The sequence below is a fragment of the Eumetopias jubatus genome, unplaced genomic scaffold (genome assembly GCF_037043125.1).
Source record: "Eumetopias jubatus isolate StellerSeaLion01/CBP00866 unplaced genomic scaffold, mEumJub1_p1.0 scaffold_10, whole genome shotgun sequence".
In the NCBI taxonomy this organism is placed as follows: Eukaryota; Metazoa; Chordata; class Mammalia; order Carnivora; family Otariidae; genus Eumetopias; species Eumetopias jubatus.
Genome location: NW_028274816.1, coordinates 80,910,839 through 80,929,964, shown reverse-complemented (window position 1 = coordinate 80,929,964; position 19,126 = coordinate 80,910,839). Strand labels below are relative to the sequence as shown.

The following is a 19,126-nucleotide window of genomic DNA, read 5'->3' as shown; positions in this document are numbered from 1 at the left end:
ACCGACCCGGCTCAGACCTCGGCAACTCTGCACTCTCCATCCCGGACCTCGGCCAGCCCCACACCCTCGATCCTGGACCTGGACCCCTCATGCTCGATCTTGGCACCTCACTGGCCCCCAAACCGTGTCTGGAGCCTTGGGGCCTACGTACTCGAGGACAGAGTGTGTGGCAGCGTCTGGGTGGTAGCGGTACAGGAGGAGGCTCTGGTCCACGCGGACGACCCCACCGCCCTTTCTGAGGTGGTTGTAGAAGAACAGCAGGTCCTCGGGCACACCCTGCAGGGCACAAAAGAACGTCAACCATTGATGTTTCTGCCCACGACAGAAGACACACCTGTGTCCGATGCTTCCCGCGTGTGCATTAATTCAGGCAACTGGAGATGGGGTGTCACGCCCAGCCTCATGTGCGACGTTCCAGCGAGCGACCCACGCACCCAGCCACCGAGCATGCAGACAAGGAGGTCATCTCAAGACAAGGAGGTGCTGGCGGTGAAAAGCAGGGGCTGACAGGGCAGACCAATGCCGCCAGCATCACCCTCGCATATGCCTCCAACCTGAGAAATGGCCCTCCCCGCTGACGGGGCCTCTGCTCTGCAGGGACCCGAGAGCTTTCTCCTGGGTTTCCCTGACTTGTGAGAACTCAGCCCCCACCCTCCTGCTAGCCAGTCGGGAGGCCAAGCTCAGCCTTGACAACGGAAGCTGGAAGCCAGACACCAGGTCTGCTCCCTTGACTTTCCTGAATTCAGAGGGAAAATCAGGTGAGCGGAGGGGTCTGGATCTTGCTCACCTTCCTGGCTGTCAACAGCACAGTACTACAGGTGTACCAGTAAGCAGAGCCCAGCGATGCTGGGGCCTGGTCATCCACGTCACCAGGAGACGTGGCCCCAGGCAAAGGCCGGTTTCCTGACTGTGCAGCTTGTCCCACCTCCGGGCCAGCTCGCAAGGGCCGCATTTGGTTTGGTTTAGTGCCAGTCCCACAGCTGAGCCGACTGCTTCCAGTAAAGCCCATGGCACTGAACTTTTGCCTCTCCAGGGCTCTGGGCTGCTGCCTGGTTTGCTTATCTCCTCAAGAAGAAGGTCGCACAGCTGGCCCAGCAGAGCCTGGAGGCCGGGCGCCCTCGGGAGATGGAGCCCCCAGGGGAGATGCCACCTTACCAGCGGCACTGGGCAAGCTCGTCCCCAGACTGGCCACCTGCACCAGGTCTCAGGAGGGTCGGCAGTACACCAGAACACCCTACTGGTTGAACAGGAGGGCAGCTGCTGGACACTGCTGGAAAGGTGAGCCACAACTGGAAGTCAACTGGACTGGGTACACTTCCTGACTCGGCTCCTGTTCCCAAAGCTGGCCCCAAAATGCTAGTTAGTGCCCACGTCTGTCCACCTGGCTTGCTCTGTAAAGCCACCACGGACCTGGGAGTCCTGGCCAAGGAATCTCAGACACGCTTGGTTTTATCGAGGGCAGACTCCGAGCCGGCGTCTGAAAGACCCCACATGCGCCCAGCAGACTGACAGAGCAGGCTCAAGGAAGCCGTGGGAGCAGACCCTGCGACATCCCACAGCGGTCTGGCTAATGGTGGGGAAAGTCAGGAACGCTCTTGTTCCCGACATGGGGGCGGACAAGTGCATCAGTGTGCGTGACTTGAAGGACTAGTTTCTACAAAGACTGATGATATGAAAGATGTATAGTAAAATGTTAAAAATCAAGTTTCACAACTGTTTCGAAAGTCTGTCCACAGTAAAATAAACACAAAGGAGCCACACCTGAAGCTCAGATCCGCTGTGTGGTGATGGGGTCACAGGTGACTTGTATTTTTTTTCTAATTCTCTGCATTTTCAAAGGCACCTTTATTTTTACAAAAGATTTATTTGAGAGACAGAGTACATGGCGGGGAGCAGCAGAGGAGATGGAGAGGGAGAAGCAGATTCCCCACTGAGCAGGGAGCCCGATGCAGACTCGATCCCAGGACCCTGAGATCATAACCTGAGCCGAAGGCAGACGCTTAACTGACTGAGCTACCCGGGCGCCCCAAAGGTACCTTTAAAGAGCAAATTTTAACTCTGCACACTTTACAGCTTTAGGAAAAAGGTGCTCTTTCTTCTGATGACCCGGAAGAACTCACCCTCAGGGTTTCCTTATTTTTGGCAAGAAGTGAGAATTTAGTTGGAGGCAGCACTGGGGCACCACGGCTCCCGGCGAGGCGGGGGGTCTGATCCACTGGCCCTCCGCTCACGGTTCCTTGGTTTTCACTCCTTCCTGCCTGGTGGGCTCCCAGGCGGGCACGTGTTCACCAAGAGCTCAGGCTCCTCTGGCCAGCCAAAAACCCTGGACAGAGGCCGTGATGGCAGGGGTGACGCGGCCTGGGGAGCCAAGGAAGCTGGGGTAGCTGAGCCCATGGTGGTGGTGGTGGTGGTGGGGTTCCTGGGTGCACTGAATGCTCCTGTGGGTGGGGATGTAGTGGGCAGGGCAGGTACACCTCTGAGACATGTGTAAGGGACTGCGATCTCGTGGGACAGAAGGAAGCACAGAACGGGCTGCCAGCCCCACGCACCCCAGAAAAACTACTGCACTTTGCTCCAGTGGCAGGAGGGGGTGGATCGCATGAACCCCTGAAAATGCAGGGATGCAGAAAGTCTTCATCTGGATGGAGCTGGTGTGAGACGAAAGCAGAAAACCAAATGCTCCCACAACACAGAGGACCCCAAACCATGAGACAGATCAAAACTGAACCCTCCCAGCACCTGAGAGCATGAGGGGAACCCCCCCAAGTCAGAAGGCCAGGATGCACAAAGGAGTCGTGGAGGGTGGGGCAGGTGGGTGCAGGCCCGGCTGGCCGAGGTGTGCTGCTCTCGGGCACATGGCCCTCTTGGCATCACACTGTGGTGATGTGGTGCCTGTGGATTCGCTAGAACCCATCAAACTGCACCTTTTCACAGATGAAATGGATGGTATATTAATTACACCTCAATAAACCTCCAAAATAACAGAGGGTGGATTGAATTAAAAAAAGAAACAGAAAGGGAGCACCTGGGTGGCTCAGTTGGTTTAGCGTCTGACTCTTGATTTCGGCTCAGGTCATGATCTCAGGGTCGTGGGATCAAGTCCCGCGTCAGGCTCCCTGCTCAGCGGGGGTCTGCTTGTCCCTCTGCCTCTGCCCCTCCCCACATTCACACGTTCTCTCTCAAATAAATAAAATCTTAAAAAAATAAAGAGACAAATACAGAAATAACCACTAGAACAAAATATAAACCTTCAGTACCAAGAGGAATTTAAATAAGCCAAGAGTGGGTGACGGCTCCTGGTTCCAGGTGGCCGAGTAGCTGTCCCTGCAGCGGTGATGGCCGTGCCCAGTGTGGAGGCTGCGGGCTGGACAGCCTGAGCCGCACCGCGGGGCAGGGACAGAGCAGACAAACCAGGGATGGAAGCCACAGGGGGCCCATACTTACCTGTCCGCCCTCGTCAAATGGGCCCACATGGGAAAACCATGCGCGAGAGCAGAACCAGGTGGGCATGATCACAGTTGGGCCATTGGAGGTAAAAACCTAGAAGCAATTGACACTAACATAATTACCAGGAAAGGACAGCTTGCCACAAACAACTTACAATTTATTTTCCACAAAGAATTCAGAAAGTGACAGATGAATCTGCCCTTCTCTGTAGGAACAGGACTTTGAGGGACTTTGCAGACGGATCCACAGTATCTGGTGCCCAAGGCCAACAGATGTTGGGGAGAGGGGCCACGAGAAGCAGCCATCCACCCGGGTCCTGTTCCTGGGTGAATGCTCACTGACTGGGTTCAAGGAGGAGGCCCCCCTGCTTTTGACTGACGGCAAGGTTTCACATGAAAACAAAAACACGCAGCTCTTAATTCTGACACGAAAAAACTGAAGCAGCATAAAAAGTTAGCTTAGATGAAATGGATGGATTCCTCCAAAGACACAAACCATTGAAACTGAAGAAAAAACAGAAATTACGACTAGATCTATAACAAGGGATTTAAACAGCAGTTTAAAAAAACCTACAACTTCCCACAAGGAAACGCCCCGGTCCAGAGGGCCTCACCAGTGAATTCTATCCAATGTTTAACGAATTCTTACCAATCCTTCACAAAGTCTTCCAAAAAAACAGGAGATGGCAGGGACACTTCCTGACTCATTCTGTGAGACCAGCACTACCGATACCAAAGCCAGTCGAAAATATCACAAAACTATACACCAAGATCCCTTATGAATATAGTTGCAAAAATCTTCAACAAAGAACTAGTGAACTGAGTCCATCATTATATAAAAAGGATTCTACACCACGACCAAGTGGGATTTATCCCAGGATTGCAAGGTTGGTTCAATGTATGAAAACACAGGTGATGTGATACACCATATTCATAGAACAGAGGATGAAACCACACAATCATCTCAATAGATGCAGAAAAAGCATTTGACAAAATCCAACACCTTTTCATGACAAAACCAGTCAACCTAGGAGTTTGCAAAACTCCACAGCTTATCGATATCATACTTAAAATGGTGTGACACTAAATGCTTTTCTCCTAAGATCAGGAATAAAACATGAATATATGTTCTGACCACTTCTATTTAACATTGTGCTGCAAGTTCTACTCAGAACAATTGGGAAATAAGAAAAATAAAAGGCATTTTATAATACTTGGGAAATGAAGAAGTAAAATGGTCTCAATTTGCAGATGACAATCCTGTAAGTAGAAAACCCAAAGGAATAAAAACACACACACCCTTGCACTAATGAATGAGTTCAGCAAAGTTCCGGGATACAAGATTCACATACAAAACTCAACTGTATTTCTGTATACTTGTAATGAACAATCCAAAAGTGAAATTAAGAAAACAATGTGATTTACAACAGCATGAAAAAGATACTCAGGAATGAATGTAACAAGAGTGCAAACTTTACACTGGAAATCATAAAACATCTTTGAAACAAATTAAAGAAATTCCCATGGAAAGGCAGAGGGCCCAGAATAGCCAAAGCACCTTGAGCAAGTTGAAGGACTCACACTTCCCAATTTCAACCCTGACCACAAAGCTACAGTAATCAAGACACCGTGGTGCTGGCATAAAGACAGAAATCGATGGAACAGAATGGAGAGTCCCAAATCAACCCATCACGTTTATGAGCTAATTTTTAACAAGGCTGCCAAGACAACTTGGTGAGAAGTCTTTCAACAAACAGTCCAGGAACAACTGGACAGCCACACGCAATAGCATAAAGTTGTACCCTTACCCCACACAATATACAAAATTAATGCAAAGTGGATCACAGACCTAAACACAAGACCTCAACCTATAAAACGTGTAGAAGGAAACACAAGCGTGAGTCTCCGAGACCTTGGGTTAGGCAGCGGTTTCCTAGGACACCCGAAGCACAGCCAACCAAGGGAAACTGCACAATTTTGCGAACCCGCTAAAAACAATGACTTGTACGTCTCGCAGGGTGAACTCTGCGGCTTACGAACGTCGGCGAAAACCACGATGCCAACAGGGCGCCGGGGCTCAGCGCCTGTACCGCGCCCGCCGCGGGGCCCGCACTGCGCCTGGAGCCCGCTCAGGACTCTCCCTCCCTCCCTAAGAAACGAAACAAAACACCCCCGAGTGCAGCGCACACGTCAAAACCAGGGCCCGAGGCAGGAGCTAAAACCGAAGGGCTCTTAGCAAGCGGACCGCGTGCGCCTTAACAGTAACACTGTTACTGATGCACCGGCAGAAGATTAGCGGAGAACCCCGACCAACGACACACTGTAGCCCCACAACCACGGGCACGGCCGGAGGGGACGCGGAGGAGGCCCTTCTTATAGGGTGTGGGAGGGGGCGGGGGGGGTTGTTGTAAACAGAAAGGCCATTGGAGTAAGCTGGGAGCTGGAAGTATAGTGGCTTCTCATTGGCTGGGCTGTGGCCGTCTCCCATTGGCTGGGCTGTGGCCGTCTCCCATTGGCTGGGCTGTGGCCGTCTCTCATTGGCTGGGCTGTTGCCGGGGCAGCAGGAAACCTTCCGTCCAGGAGCGGGGTTACTGAAGCTGGACCCACCTGTAAGGTGCCTCTCTTCCCGGTGGGTCTGTAATTGATAACCAGTGCTGGGCACAGAGCTCCCCCTGCCGGCCTCTACCCCACCCTAAGTGAGGTTTCCGCGCTTCAGTTAGAACATTGGGAGTGATTCCACAGAACATGTAACTGTATGGAGGAAATTTACCAGCTGCCAATGACTGCTGAGATCATACAGGATTTATTTTCTGTATTTTCTGGATTTCTTAAACATCAACAAAAAAGCAAGATTATAGTCGGAGAAAAAGGTAGCTCCACCTTGAGAAAACATTTTTAGGAAAAAAATTTGAGAAAAATACATGTAACTATATATTTAGTTTTATAATCAATGCAATTTCTTTGGTTTATAAAGAAGACACTCAAAGTTTTATGAATGGAATCATTAATTTTGCTTTCTGAAAATGTTTTCTGTGTACAAGATTGATACACGTTCACTGATACAAAATACAGAACATCATGCAGAAAAAACTAAAACCATCCCTAATTGTACCACCCAGATAAATAAACTCTTACATTTGTGGTGTGCTCCCTTCCAGGCTTTTTACCTTGGGGAAAACATTGCAGAATGTGTACCAGGGTGTGTGCACACAAACCACGAGCCTCTCTGCCACCCGCAGTCCTCACACTTCCGTTAGGGTTTCCTCGGGGGCGGCATCTCCATGCTGGGCACACACAGGTACGGGATGTCCTCCCTGGATCTCCCCTCCCACGGTCTTCCCTGACCTCCAGTTGCTCCTTCTTCAGGGACTTCCTTTATCTTGAGCATCTCAAGTCACACCCTAGAATACTCCTGCCCCCTGCTTCAGGACGACAGGACTTAGAAGGTCCTATGTGTGCAGTGACGGCACCCACAGAGGTCTCCCCACCAAGTGGGTCGCCCTACCTGGGACAGGCCCTGGTCCCGTCCGTGGGACCCAGGGGTTTCTGTCTGAGTGACAGTGGGCTGTGCCGGCACCTCCTTGAGGCCCAGAGGGTGGAGAGGGAGCCCTGTCTCCCTAATGAAAACAAATGGTGATAGATGTTACGTGTCAACAAGCCTGGCTGGTGGAGAGCTGGGCCCAGGGGCTCCACACCCAGGCATTTCCTTTCTTGGTTTATTCCTTCTAAATGATAAAATCTGGACTCAGGCCAGTGGCAGGTCATGAGCAGGGCATGAGCATGTGATGTCCATGAGAACACGCCAGATACTCAGTTCCAAGCTGCATCCAGAATCTCGGACGGTTTCTCCCCCATTGCGTGGCTATGAGTGCGTCACAGGACCCGGCGCCTGGAAGCTGGCGGACGTAATGCTGCAAGCTCAGAGCAAAGTGGGAATGAGTCCCTCCTCCCGACGTGCCTGGGAAGCATTTCTTCAAGTTCTGAGAGCACAGCTGTAATGCACGACACGGTGTGAACTTACACGTGGGCTTGAAAAATAAAGACAAGACGGTGTCATAGATGTATTTTCCTTAAGATTTTCTCAGTAACACGTTCTTTTCTCTGGCTTCTTTTATTGGAGGAATACAGTACGTAATATATGTGTTAATTGACGTCGTGCTACTGATAAGGCTTCTGGTCAACAGTAGGCTATTAGCAGTTAAGTTTTTGGGGAGTCAAATGTCATCCATGGATTTTTCTGCAGAGGGTCGCCACCCTGAAACCCCATGTTGTCCAAGCGTCCACTGGATCTGGATGTGGTCTCAGTAGTCCAGTGACTCACTGCCACTGAGGACAGGCCTGCCTCCTCACACGTGGCCGGAGAGCACAGTCCCTCTCTCCCACGCTTCTGCTTCAATACTGTTTCCCCGGCAGCTGCCTCAGCCGTGTGAGCTCGCTTACACGGTGACTGTTGAGGACGGGGTCACCTGTGTTTGCCTTGAGCCTCCATGGTCTGAGACCCCTCACTTCAGCCCACACACGTCCACTCCACCATGGAGGGCTGTAGCAATTCTTGGGAACTACACGTCCATCACGTAGGTCACTGGGGTTCCTCTTCGTGGGAGACATCAGTGGCTGCCTGCCTGTCTGACAGGTTCATAATTTGCATTTTCCTGGGGACGAGGGGCGTGCAGAGTGCTAGTCCAGGGAAGCACACATCCAGACATTTATCGCCATTTTACACAAAACGAGCCAGGTTGGGGTGGTTACACAAATCTGTGCACATGCGGTAAGACTCAGAACTGTATACCGCAAAGGGAAAAACAGTCAATTTTATAGTATGTTAACTTTTGGACAACTAAATGTTCTCACTTTTAAATGTTTTTTCCAGGCTTAATGACACCTGGGAGAGGGCATCTGTTTACAAAACAAACCCAGAGGCACACACAGTGGAGTAGCTGCAGTCCCTGCACACCTCCGCCGTTTGGCCCAACGTGAAGACCCAACAGGCGAGACGGGCCAGTGTGGAGGGACCCGCCTGCGGTTCTCGGTGCCTCGAGGCTCCAGCTCCCCGCCCCCGTGCCCCCTGCTCACGTCTCTCTGTGGGGACGATGCTGGCCACAGGGGACAGGAGAAACCCACTCGTGGAATTTTCTCTTGGGCAACTTGTGAAGAAACGAGGCCAGAGCGGGCATGAGGGTGCGCACACGGGCACCGTTCCAGGCACTGCTGACCCGCCACGCAGCCCGTGGGAGACCAGAGGTCAGGCGGCAGGCGGGCCAGCAGGACAGAGCTTGAGGCAACAGCCTTTTAGAGCTCACCCGTCTTCAGTTCCCTGTAGACAGTGAACGAATCCCGTGTTTTAATTTGATGTTGTGTGGAGTGTACAGGGAACCGTGGGAGCCAAGGAGGGCCAGTGACCACTCCCTCAGCACCGGTGTCCCCTCCTTGTCCCCCAGGACCCAGCGTGTGTGAGCAAGAAGCTAGCAGAGGCCGTCGGCTGGGTCTCCCTTTGGTGCCCGGTTCTGCAGCACAGGGAGGAGGTGACCTAGGCTTCATGAGCATATCCTGCCTCTAAAGTTTCCTGAGACTCATTACAGGAAGCCTTGACCAAAATGGTCTTGGAAGAAAACCAGCCTTTCCTCCACGGATGGCCAGTCTGGGCTGTTCCCAGCACTCGCGGCGTGCCTGAGTGGCCAGGGCAGACTGCCCAGCCCCACCCCTGATTCAGCCACGCCACGCCCCGCATTGGCCGGTCAGCAGGACTCGGGGGCTGGTTCTGCCAGGCTAGCCCAGTGAGGGGCAGAGGGGCCTCCCAGCTTCTCTGGGGTCAGTGCTGCAGACACCAGGAAGCAGGGCTCTTTCCCTCGACATTCTGGGGGTGGGAGGGATTTGGGAAGATGACAGATGGGACCAGCCCCCCCTTAGCCAATACGACTCCTGCACTGATGGTCCGGGTCAGACTGAGGCAGGGAAGGGGGAGAAGGGTGGCAGCACGCAGGAAGGGAGACCCAAACACCCCTGCCTCTCCCAGCCCCAGGCATAAACAGGCAGGACCTTCCACCCCGATAATCTCTGCACCGTACGCATGCGCACACCCCGATTCTCACTAGCCCCGGGCAGGCAGCCTCAAGGGCAGGCCCAGCAAGGAACAACCTCAGTCACCAGCAGAGTGGCCTCCCGTGCAGACCCTCGGCAGGCAGGGCCCCTGTGAGAAGCCAGGTCAGGTATGAGGAGCCCCAGGGGCTGGGGTCCCCACACTGGGACCTGGTCAGTCTCCTGCCTGCTCACCCAGGACCCCCACACCTCCAAGCCCAGGGGCCACAGGAAGGCCCAAGGTGCTACCCAGACCAGATCTCCTTATCGAACGACCAGGATGTGCACCACTGACGTCCACTGATTTTAACGACCAACATACGCTTGGCTCCCAGGCTTTGAGACTCAGCATTTTGTGTGGTTGATACACATGGGCCCCGCTCATCGGCACCGTCTCTGTGGGCACGGGCACAGCATGCCCCACAGACGGGGGCCGGCACAGCAGACGCGCTCAGGGAGCCTCCTGCTTGCAGGGAGCCGCCTTCTTCTGTGAGCTCTGGGGTCTCGTCTGACAAGGGCACTCACCGGTCCCATCACAGGGGCCTCACCCCCATGACCTCCCAAAGGTCCCCCAACTCCATCATGCTGAATCTGGGGGACACAAACATGCCACCATAAGAGGCACACACTTCATCTCCAGTGGGGGGTGCTCACAGCTCTGCTCCAGGGGCCACCCCAGACCTCTAACTGCCCCCAAGCTCCAGCCCGTGCATCGGGCTGCCCACTGACATCTCCCCGTGGTTATGGGACTTTTTTAGTTTTACTGAAGGATGCCATGCGACAAGCCGTACGTATTTATACAGTTCGATAAACTCCACCTACGTGTGCACCCCTGGGCCACACGCCACACTCAGGGTTCTGAGCTAGCCACACCTGCCATGTTCCTTGTGCCCTGGCCACCTCCCCACCTCCACCCCAGGCAACTGTCACAAATGCTGGCCTGCATTTCCTAGAATTCTACACAAACAGGGCCACACAGCACGTGCTCCTCCTCCTCCGGTTTCCTGCGCTCAGTAAAACCACACTTGCTCTTCCACGCGCCGGCTGATGGGCCTGCAGGGCCCAGAGCGCGCGGTCTCTGTGCGGACGGCGCTTTCATTTCTCTGGGGTGAGCAGCCCTGAGGGGGTTGGTGGTAAGGGCAGGTGCACAGGAGCGTCTACAAAGCACGTCCACATGGTTCTTTCTGTGCTCTGGCTGGCCACGTCCCAAGGAACACTGGGTACCGTGGTCCTTTTCATTTCAGACGTGCTAACAGGTGTGTGTCTCACTGTGCACTTCACATCTTTCTAACGACTAATGAGGCTGCACTAATTTGCCATCCAGACATCTAACCTGATGAAGCACCTGTTCCAGTCACCGGTCCCCCTTTTACTGGGATGTTTGTTTTCTTAGACTCCGGAAAGCTCCACGGAGCTCTCCCACTCCAGGCATGAGGCAATTATTGGATGTGATTTGCAAACATGCCTCCTGGTCTCCTGGCTCATCTTTCACGGGCGTCCGTGAGGCTGATGAAGCCCAACTGCCCCACTGTTCTCAGGGACTGTGATTCTGGTGTGTCTTACCCCACGGCTTCCTGCCTGACCCAAGGTCACAAAGACTTTTTTCTGTCCTCTTCCATAAGTTTTATAGGTTTAAGTTTCACATTTAGTTCTAGGATCCATGCTGAATTAACCTTTTATCAGTGGTGTGAGGTTTTTCAGGTTCAGTTTTACTGCACGTGGACATGCGGACGTCCCCGCACCGTCTCCTCTTCTGAGCACGTCCATGAAAGATCAGCGGTCTGTGCGTCTGTCCTTGTGCCAACCCTCACTGCCTCGGAGTCGGGTACTGCTGGCCTCTAACTGCGCTCTTGCCCAGATGCATTCTGGCTGTTCTAAATCTCTACATTTCCAACAAATTTTGGAACGAGTTGGTCAGTTACTACAAAGCCTGCTGTGATTCTGACTGGGGTTGTATTGACGTTCGGGTGGGTTGGTCTGGGGAGGACTTCCATCTTCACAACACCTGTGCGCCCCGCGTGCTTCCGCTCTGGCCCCTTTCCACCTCTTCCTCATGTGGCCCGGGCCCCGTCTCTGCCTCCCTGTTCGGGCCTGCCTGCACCATCCAGGATAGTCCCCTGTCACAAGACCCTCAGTCCCAGCTGCAAAGACCCCTTTTCCACATAAGGTAACATTTCCAGGGGGATGTCTGGAAATGTTCAGGCAGGCTTGGTAGTCCTACACCTGGGGTGAGTGCTACTGGCGAGTGACGTGGATGCCAGGGGCAGGGAAATTTGACTGTAACGAGACACAGTACAGCCTCACGAATGCTAAAATCAAAGACTGACACCACTGAATGAAATCTCAGACCGGGGAGGGGACAGTGAACACACACCCAGCTTGCAAACAGCGGAGTAGCTGCTCAGACTTTCCACACAGCCAGCCACCCCAGCCCGGGTGTCCCGGGAAAATAAAAACCTATGTCCACACAAAACCTGTCTGTGAACCTTCAAAGCAGCTTTATGCACAACAGACAGAACTGGAAGCAACCCCAGTGTTATTCGACACGGGTGACAGACACCGTAGAACAGAGCGCAGGGGGCCTCTCCCCAGCAGCTCAGGTACAACGTGGAGACTGGCGGCTTTCACTGACTGAAGGAAGGCAGCCTCCGTCTACACAAAATCCTAAAGACAGGAATTCTAATCTCTAGAGACAGAAATCGGATCAATGGGGCCTGCGGTTGGACCAACACCCCGAGGTGGTTTGTCAGGGACTACGTGCCTTGCTTTCTGCCTATCAGGGTTTCGGTACTTTGGGAGGGGCTTCGAGGGTCCTGGAATCCAGGGGCTCCCCAACCCCAGACACCATAGAAGGGCCTCCGAACACCAGCATTTTCTAGCAAACCCAAAACATCAGTCCCCACAAATATGCTCCATTACTTCCCTGACTGTCAGAAAAAAACGGTTTCATATTGCTATTTGGGAACTTTTACAAAGCAAAACCTGAACTTCCTGTTTTCAACTCCTACTTAGCAAAAATCCAGAGGCATTTTCTGGTAGGTTAACTGCAGCTGAATACCTGAGGCCCGGTCCCCAAGCACGTGGGCTACGGGTGCCTGAGCTGGGCCTGCTGGACATGCAGTGAGTGTAACATACACGCTGGATTCTGAAGACTTGGTATGAAAAAAGAATGTTATCTCGTTGATATTTTTCTATTGATCACATGTTGAAAGAATTTTGTGTACATTAGATTAAGTAAAATTTATTATTATAATTAAATTCATCTACTTCTTCATACCTTTTAAACATAACTACTAAAAAACTTCAAACTATATTTTGCCTTGCATTTATGGCTCATGTTATACTTCTATTGGCTAGAACTAAGTGTCTGTCTGCAAAGCAATCCAATCCGTTCTTTAGTGATGCAGACCCGTGGAATAAGGAAATGCACAGCAAAGGCCGATTGGGGACATCGGTCACTTCTGGAGAAAGGGAGGGCATTTGGCAGCAAAGAGAGCCCAGGCCCCCAGCAGAATGGGCTGAATGTCAGCCACAGACATTAATAAGGGAGAAAGAGGATTATTAACACGTTTATGCCAGTAAGTTCAATGACTCAGATCAAATGGACAAATCCCTTGAGAGATGCCAATTAAGAATAGAAATCCAAACATCTCCCTATCAATTAAACACTGGAATTCATAATTTAAAATTATCGTTGGTGCATTCTACCAACCATTAAAGAAAAAAAGAACACCAATCTCACATAAACTCCTTCATAAAATAAAGGAGAGGGAGAATATTTCAACCCATCTTAAAAGGTCAGCATTAACTTGATGCCAAAACCAGACAAAAATATCACAAGTAAACCACAGAGCAATGTCTCTTGTGGACAGAGATGCACGGGTCCTTCACAGATAATTAACAATCCAGCCTAGACACACACACACTTCTCGACCGCGTGGTGTTTATCCTACACATTCAAGTTTGGTTTAACGTTTGAAAATCAGGAAAAAAATCATATGATCATTTTAATAGATACAGAAAAAGCATCTGACAAAATCCAACACCCAATCAAGGTACAACCTCTCAGAACACCAAGAACAGAAAGGAATTTATTCAAGCTGCTAAGGACCAACATCTTGTTTGCGGGTGAAAGCCTGAGAACCAGTCTCTGGTTTGGAATCACGACAGGACAACAGACACATGGGTGGAAGAGTATTCGCAAAAGCTGGACTCTACACAGAAGGTTTAGTGAGGCCCCAGGATTTAAGGCCAACAGGCCAACCCTTACCTCACAGCACATACAAAATTTACCTCAAAGTGGATGATGGATCTAAACGTAAGAACTAGAATTATAAAGCTTCTAGAAGACATACATAGAAAAATGCTTGCAAATGGAGAATAGCCAACTTTTATAAAACAGAGCAAAAATTTGCAAAATAAAAAGGAAATATTAATAGATTGCATTTCATCAAAACTGAAAATGTCACCTCTTTGAATGATGAGACAAGAACATGAAGGGACCAACCAGGCACTAAGAGGAAGCACTCACAATGTGTCAGGCACACACATCTAGTGAGGGACATGTTTCCGGAGTTTGAAAGAACTCTCACAACTCAGTAAAAAGGCGAAAGAGCAATGCTAAGTGAGGGGCTTGCGCAGACGCCCCACAGAGGTGCGAGGGTAGCGGCTCCGACACACTCTGTGGCGGAAATGAAGAGGAACCCAGGACACCAGGCGCTGGCGCGGATGCGGGTGGGCTCACCGTTGCCCAGGATGGGGCCGAGGCTCTGGGGGTGTGGCAGTCCTTTCTAAGGGAACCTTCTGGAGTGTGCTAAGATGTCTGAGCTGCTGAAAAGCAACACCTTGGACTCATCGCTCCTCACGGGTCCCGTGGGCCACTAACCCCCGGATGGCCGAGCAGGCCCTGGGCATCACTCCATCCCTCCATCCACACGGGCCGCGGCCTCCCTGGATGCACCCACCAGATAGCCTCCAGGGCCTGACACAGCGTTCTCACGTCTGACCTCCTCCACCTCTCCACACGCCCCCCACATGCTCTCAGACCTCTCTCTGCCCCCCGCTGGCTAGGTCCTGGCCTCCTGCACACGAGTCCCAGAGCACAATTCCCAAGCACGGCCCAGGTGTGAGACGCTTGCAGCCAGCCACTGACGCAGACAAACACTCCCGCGTGGTGTGCGGTCCACCTGCCAGCTTCTGGACTCAGGCTCCCGGGAGGACAGACCGGTCTCTAAACCAGGAGGGCTCAGAGGCCATCCCTGCCCCGTGTGGCCATGCTGGGCCTGCCATGACCACAGCCCGAGGCTCACAGGGACCACCCAGGAAGCCGTCCCACGGAGAGCAGGGCCACCCCGCACAGCTGCTGTAGGAGAGGAGGTTCAGGGCGCTCAGCTCTGCCAGCCGTGCCTCAGATGGTTTGGTCCTCCGTGGACCCAACGCCCCAGACCAGGCCCTTGTGTTTATTCGCCCTCTGGAAGCAGAGCCAAAGGGGTGAAGGCCAATGACCACCAGAGGCTGTTTGTGGGCGCACCGAGGGGCAGGTTCAGCAGCCCCACTCGGCTGATTCCCAGAAACGTCTCAGCCAAACCAAACATCCCTACTTTCACTGGAGGACGTGAGTTCAAGACAATGGTGGTTCAGACTTCAGAATGTCTCTGCCAACCCGGCTGTCTGAGTGGCCAGGCTATCGCATGCTTTGGCTGCAGGATGCATGTGGCACAGGCCGGAGATGGCCTGAGATGTACTGGGGTATGAGTCGTGGATGGCGTGGTGCCCGTGAAGAGACTGGCCCACACCTCACTGCTTCCCGGATTGTGGGGGCAGGGTCCTCATTCCATAGGAGCAGCTTCTCCTTGGAGCTGGAGCACCATGTGTCTCCGAGCCTCAGACCCTTCGTGTGGGCAAAGTCCCCTCTGGGCTCCCAGGCCCGTGAGTTCTTCTGGGTCGCCCCCTCACACAGTCTGCAGAGGAGACAGCCGCAGAGGGCTCATGTGCCACATGCATGCACTGGGGGGCCTGTCCGTGTGTGCAGCAAGCAGAGGTGGCCATGCCAGGCCGGCTCCAGGCACTGTGGCCTGGAGGCGACCTCTGCCCTGTGTCATGGCAGGGAGCGTACATCGGAGTGTGTGTGTGTCTAGGAGGAGAGGGACAGGGAGTGTGAGTGTGCACACCCGCAGGGGAATGAGACTCAGCTAATTCAGACGTGCATGGGCCGGGTGGGTGTGAGCCTTTTCGGGGGGCTGCGTAAGAGAGAAGGGGGTCCTGGTGAAAATGCCTCTCCAAATGCTGGGATCCCATATGCGTTTCAGGGGCTTTCACCCACCACAGGGGACCCAGGATCGGCTCTTCCCAGCCACAATCAGGTCTTTGCCACAGTCGATGGGGCCGCTCCTGATGCTCAGGGCCAGCTGGCTCCTCCCCGCCCCTGCCGGCACTGCAGCTCCACAGTAACTAACGAGGGACAAAGGTGCTGGGGGTCGCAGGGGCATCTGGGTGACAAGAATATCCTAAAAATTTCTTAATGACAGCCCTTCATTTTTTTACCCAGAAAACGTAAGTGCTCATGATAACATGAGAGTTACCAGCCTTAGTTCTAAAATCTGCTCTGCACATTGGAGGAATCTTTAGGTGTTTTCCTGCCCCATTCAAGCAAGCTTGACACATTACAACATGAACTAATTTGGTGTGAGGTAAAAACCACTTTCTACTTCGTGCTTACAGCAAACTCCAAGGTTCTGAGCTCAGACACTGCTCTCGGCCCTTCGTGGAGATGTGAGTCTGGCCGTATGTGGGGAACACTGTGCCAGTGGCCCGGCCTTCACCTCTCAGGGCCGGTCTGTGGTTCTGAGCCACACATCCTACTGGGACCTGGCACTGCTCTCCAAGACGAGGCAGGAGCAGGGAAATTTGCTAATGAATGCACAGCTCCCACATTTTCTCACAATTCAGCCCCTGGTGTCTCAGGTGTCTCATCCACCAGGTGGTAAAGCAGGCCCAGGAAGAACGAGGCTTGGCCCCAGGGGTGCAGGGGGGACTCCGCCAGCAGGGGGGCTGATGGTGGGGCAGCGAGCCTGGCATGAGGGGGGCAGCAGGGCTCCCAAGCCCTGCCTCCTGCGGGGCTACCTCCAGACCCTGCCCGAGCCCCCAGCTCTACCCACCTCTACCCCTGCTGCATGCACAACACCTCACCACTGCTGAGGGAGCCCCTCTACCCCTGCTGCACTCCCCTCGGGGGTTCACTCCCCTGCAGGCCAGGTTGGCAGGTGTCTGGTGTTCAACCACCAAGTCCAGACAGACTCAGATGGAGAAACTAGCAATTATTTCCAAGTTAAGTTCTGGATGCTGACGTGCCGGCAGCCTCAATCACCTGTCCACCCAGAGAAAGAGTATTTCAGATGCATCACAGTCGGGTCAGAAAGCCCCCGTGGCTGCACCTGCCGTTGCCTCCAATCTCACGTAGGGGGTTGGGCCCCTCCAATGAGCTTTTTGTTTCAGTTACAAGTATGTACTTTCCAACTCTAGAATTTCCTTTTGTTTTAAAATAACTTCTACCTTTGTTGAGATTCCACCTGTATGTCATTCTCACCATACTTCCCTTTAAATTCTGAAACACTGTTTCCCTTGGTTCTTGAAGATATTTACAGAAAAGTAGTTGCCTTGGGGTCGGCTTCGTCCACCAACTGTGCCCACTCGGTGGCAGATTCCACTGATGGCTTTTCTTCCCCTGAGGGAGGGTGGCACACGGAGCGTGGCTCAGCCACCCAGTGACACGTCAGGGTTGTGCTCCCACAGCTCAGGCGATGGGTCTGTGTGTATGTTGTGGGGCTTTGCTCCAGGTTTTACTTTCTGTGAGGCTCTCACGTCTTCCTTGAGCACGCCTGTGCTCCTGGGGCAGTCTCAGGTCTCTCCCGTGTGGCCGAGTGGAGAGTGTACTGAAGACCCCACAGTGGCCCAATTTCCAGGTATCTCTTGACATTCTGGGTTGTCTGCTGGCCTGCTTCCTGCCCCAACCAGGGCCCTTCCCAGAGGCCCACACAGATGCAGGGACTCCAGGGCAGTATTCTTCCCAAGGGCAGGTACGCCCTTTCCAGGATGGACGGCTGGCCTTCCAGGCACCAGGGCACTGCAGCCATGACAGGCAGGGGTGGTTACGCTGTTTTGCAGACAAGGAGGGAGGGTTCAGAGTGGCAGCTTGCCCAAGGTGGTGGTCTACACAGCAGTCACACCAAGGACCCATTAAGGGAGGGCCTTCCCTGGCAGGCTAATACTGAGAGCCCACATGCACGTGGTGGCCTTTCCTCAGAGTCCCCATGTGGCATGACCTCTGAGAAGGTACCCTGGGTCAGGGTGGGGAGGCCCTGGGTGTTGGTGTTCCCTCTGGGTGGGACTCCAGGCTGCACTGTTGATTGCTGGGCCATTTGGGGAGTCCAGAAGCTGCATGGAGCTGCCTAGGCATGTTGTCGGGATGAGGGACAGCGCCAGCCTCAGGGGGTTGTTTGGGAGAGTTGGTGGATGAATGGGTAGCACCCCCGTCTGGTAATCCTGCCACAGCAGTGGGTCTGGCTCTCCCCTGACAGCCAGCTGTGCAGGGCCGGGGGGAAGACAGCCACCCCAAGCGATGGGAAATGGGCACACAGTACTTATGTTTTAACATGATGTTCCTCCATGGATGAAAAGATGAACACCAGGGTTTGATATCTTGCTCCCAAATGAATGGGATAATATGCATTTATAAAATTTCAGATAGGCCGGAAGATCCCAAGTCCTCATTAGTCCAAGAAGAGAAGGCTCGGGTGACTGATGGGAGTCTTCACTCAGGGACATGCTCATCATTGTCCCCTGGAGCCCAGAGCCCTGGAGACTGAGTTAGTCAGGAGGATAAAGCAAGAAAATGCTCCATCCAGCAAAGGAGAGACTGCTGAGGATGCACGGCTCAGGCTTCCCGTTTGGGCACACAGCCTTCGGGCAGCCTCGTGCTGCCCTGTGGGTCTAGTGGCATAGCCCACATCCGGCCCAGACCCCTGCCCACCCCCAGGTCACCTGTGAAGTGGGCAGTGAGCTGGGCCCTGTTCCTTGTTCTCAGCACCTCCCAGAGCATCCTCGTGGTTCACCTTCAGTCCTGGCAAACACACGCCCCACAGCCAGCAGGACGCATCCGTCCTGCACTCTGCCCTGACACCGCATCCCAAGAATGTTCAACGAACGGGTGGATGAGCCGCAGGAACAGCCCCTGTTGGCCAGGAAGGTGCAGAGGGGCTGACCCGGAGGGAAACAACCTGCTGGTGCTTGGCACACACATGCAGGTACAAGCCCCAGAGTGAGCGCACGCACACACACACGCAGGTATGAGCCGCAGCGCGTGCACGGCGGGATGAGCAGCAGGGAGCACGCGTGGGTACGAGTTGCAGAGCGCGCGCACACATATGCACATATGAGCTGCAGCGCGTGCACTTGCACGAGGGAATGAGCAGCGGGGTGCACGCGTGGGTACGAGCTGCAGAGCGCGCGCATACACACGCAGGTATGAGCCGCAGCACGTGCACGCGCACGGGGGGATGAGCAGCGGGGTGCACGCGTGGGTACGAGCTGCAGAGCGCGTGCACATA

General features: G+C 53.5%; 1 protein-coding gene across 10 annotated transcripts in view; it reads right to left on the bottom strand.

The window, feature by feature from the left end:
- The window catches only part of QTGAL (queuosine-tRNA galactosyltransferase), a 96,515-nt gene that overhangs the window by 19,090 nt on the left and 58,299 nt on the right, over positions 1-19,126 (bottom strand). For all 10 annotated transcript variants that reach the window (XM_028112401.2, XM_088028078.1, XM_088028079.1 and 7 more), the window contains 2 exons: positions 3,445-3,540; positions 152-276 (listed from right to left, as the gene is read on the bottom strand). In XM_028112401.2, the coding sequence (XP_027968202.2) occupies positions 152-276; positions 3,445-3,540 (221 nt within the window). The remainder of the gene's footprint in view (positions 1-151; positions 277-3,444; positions 3,541-19,126) is intronic.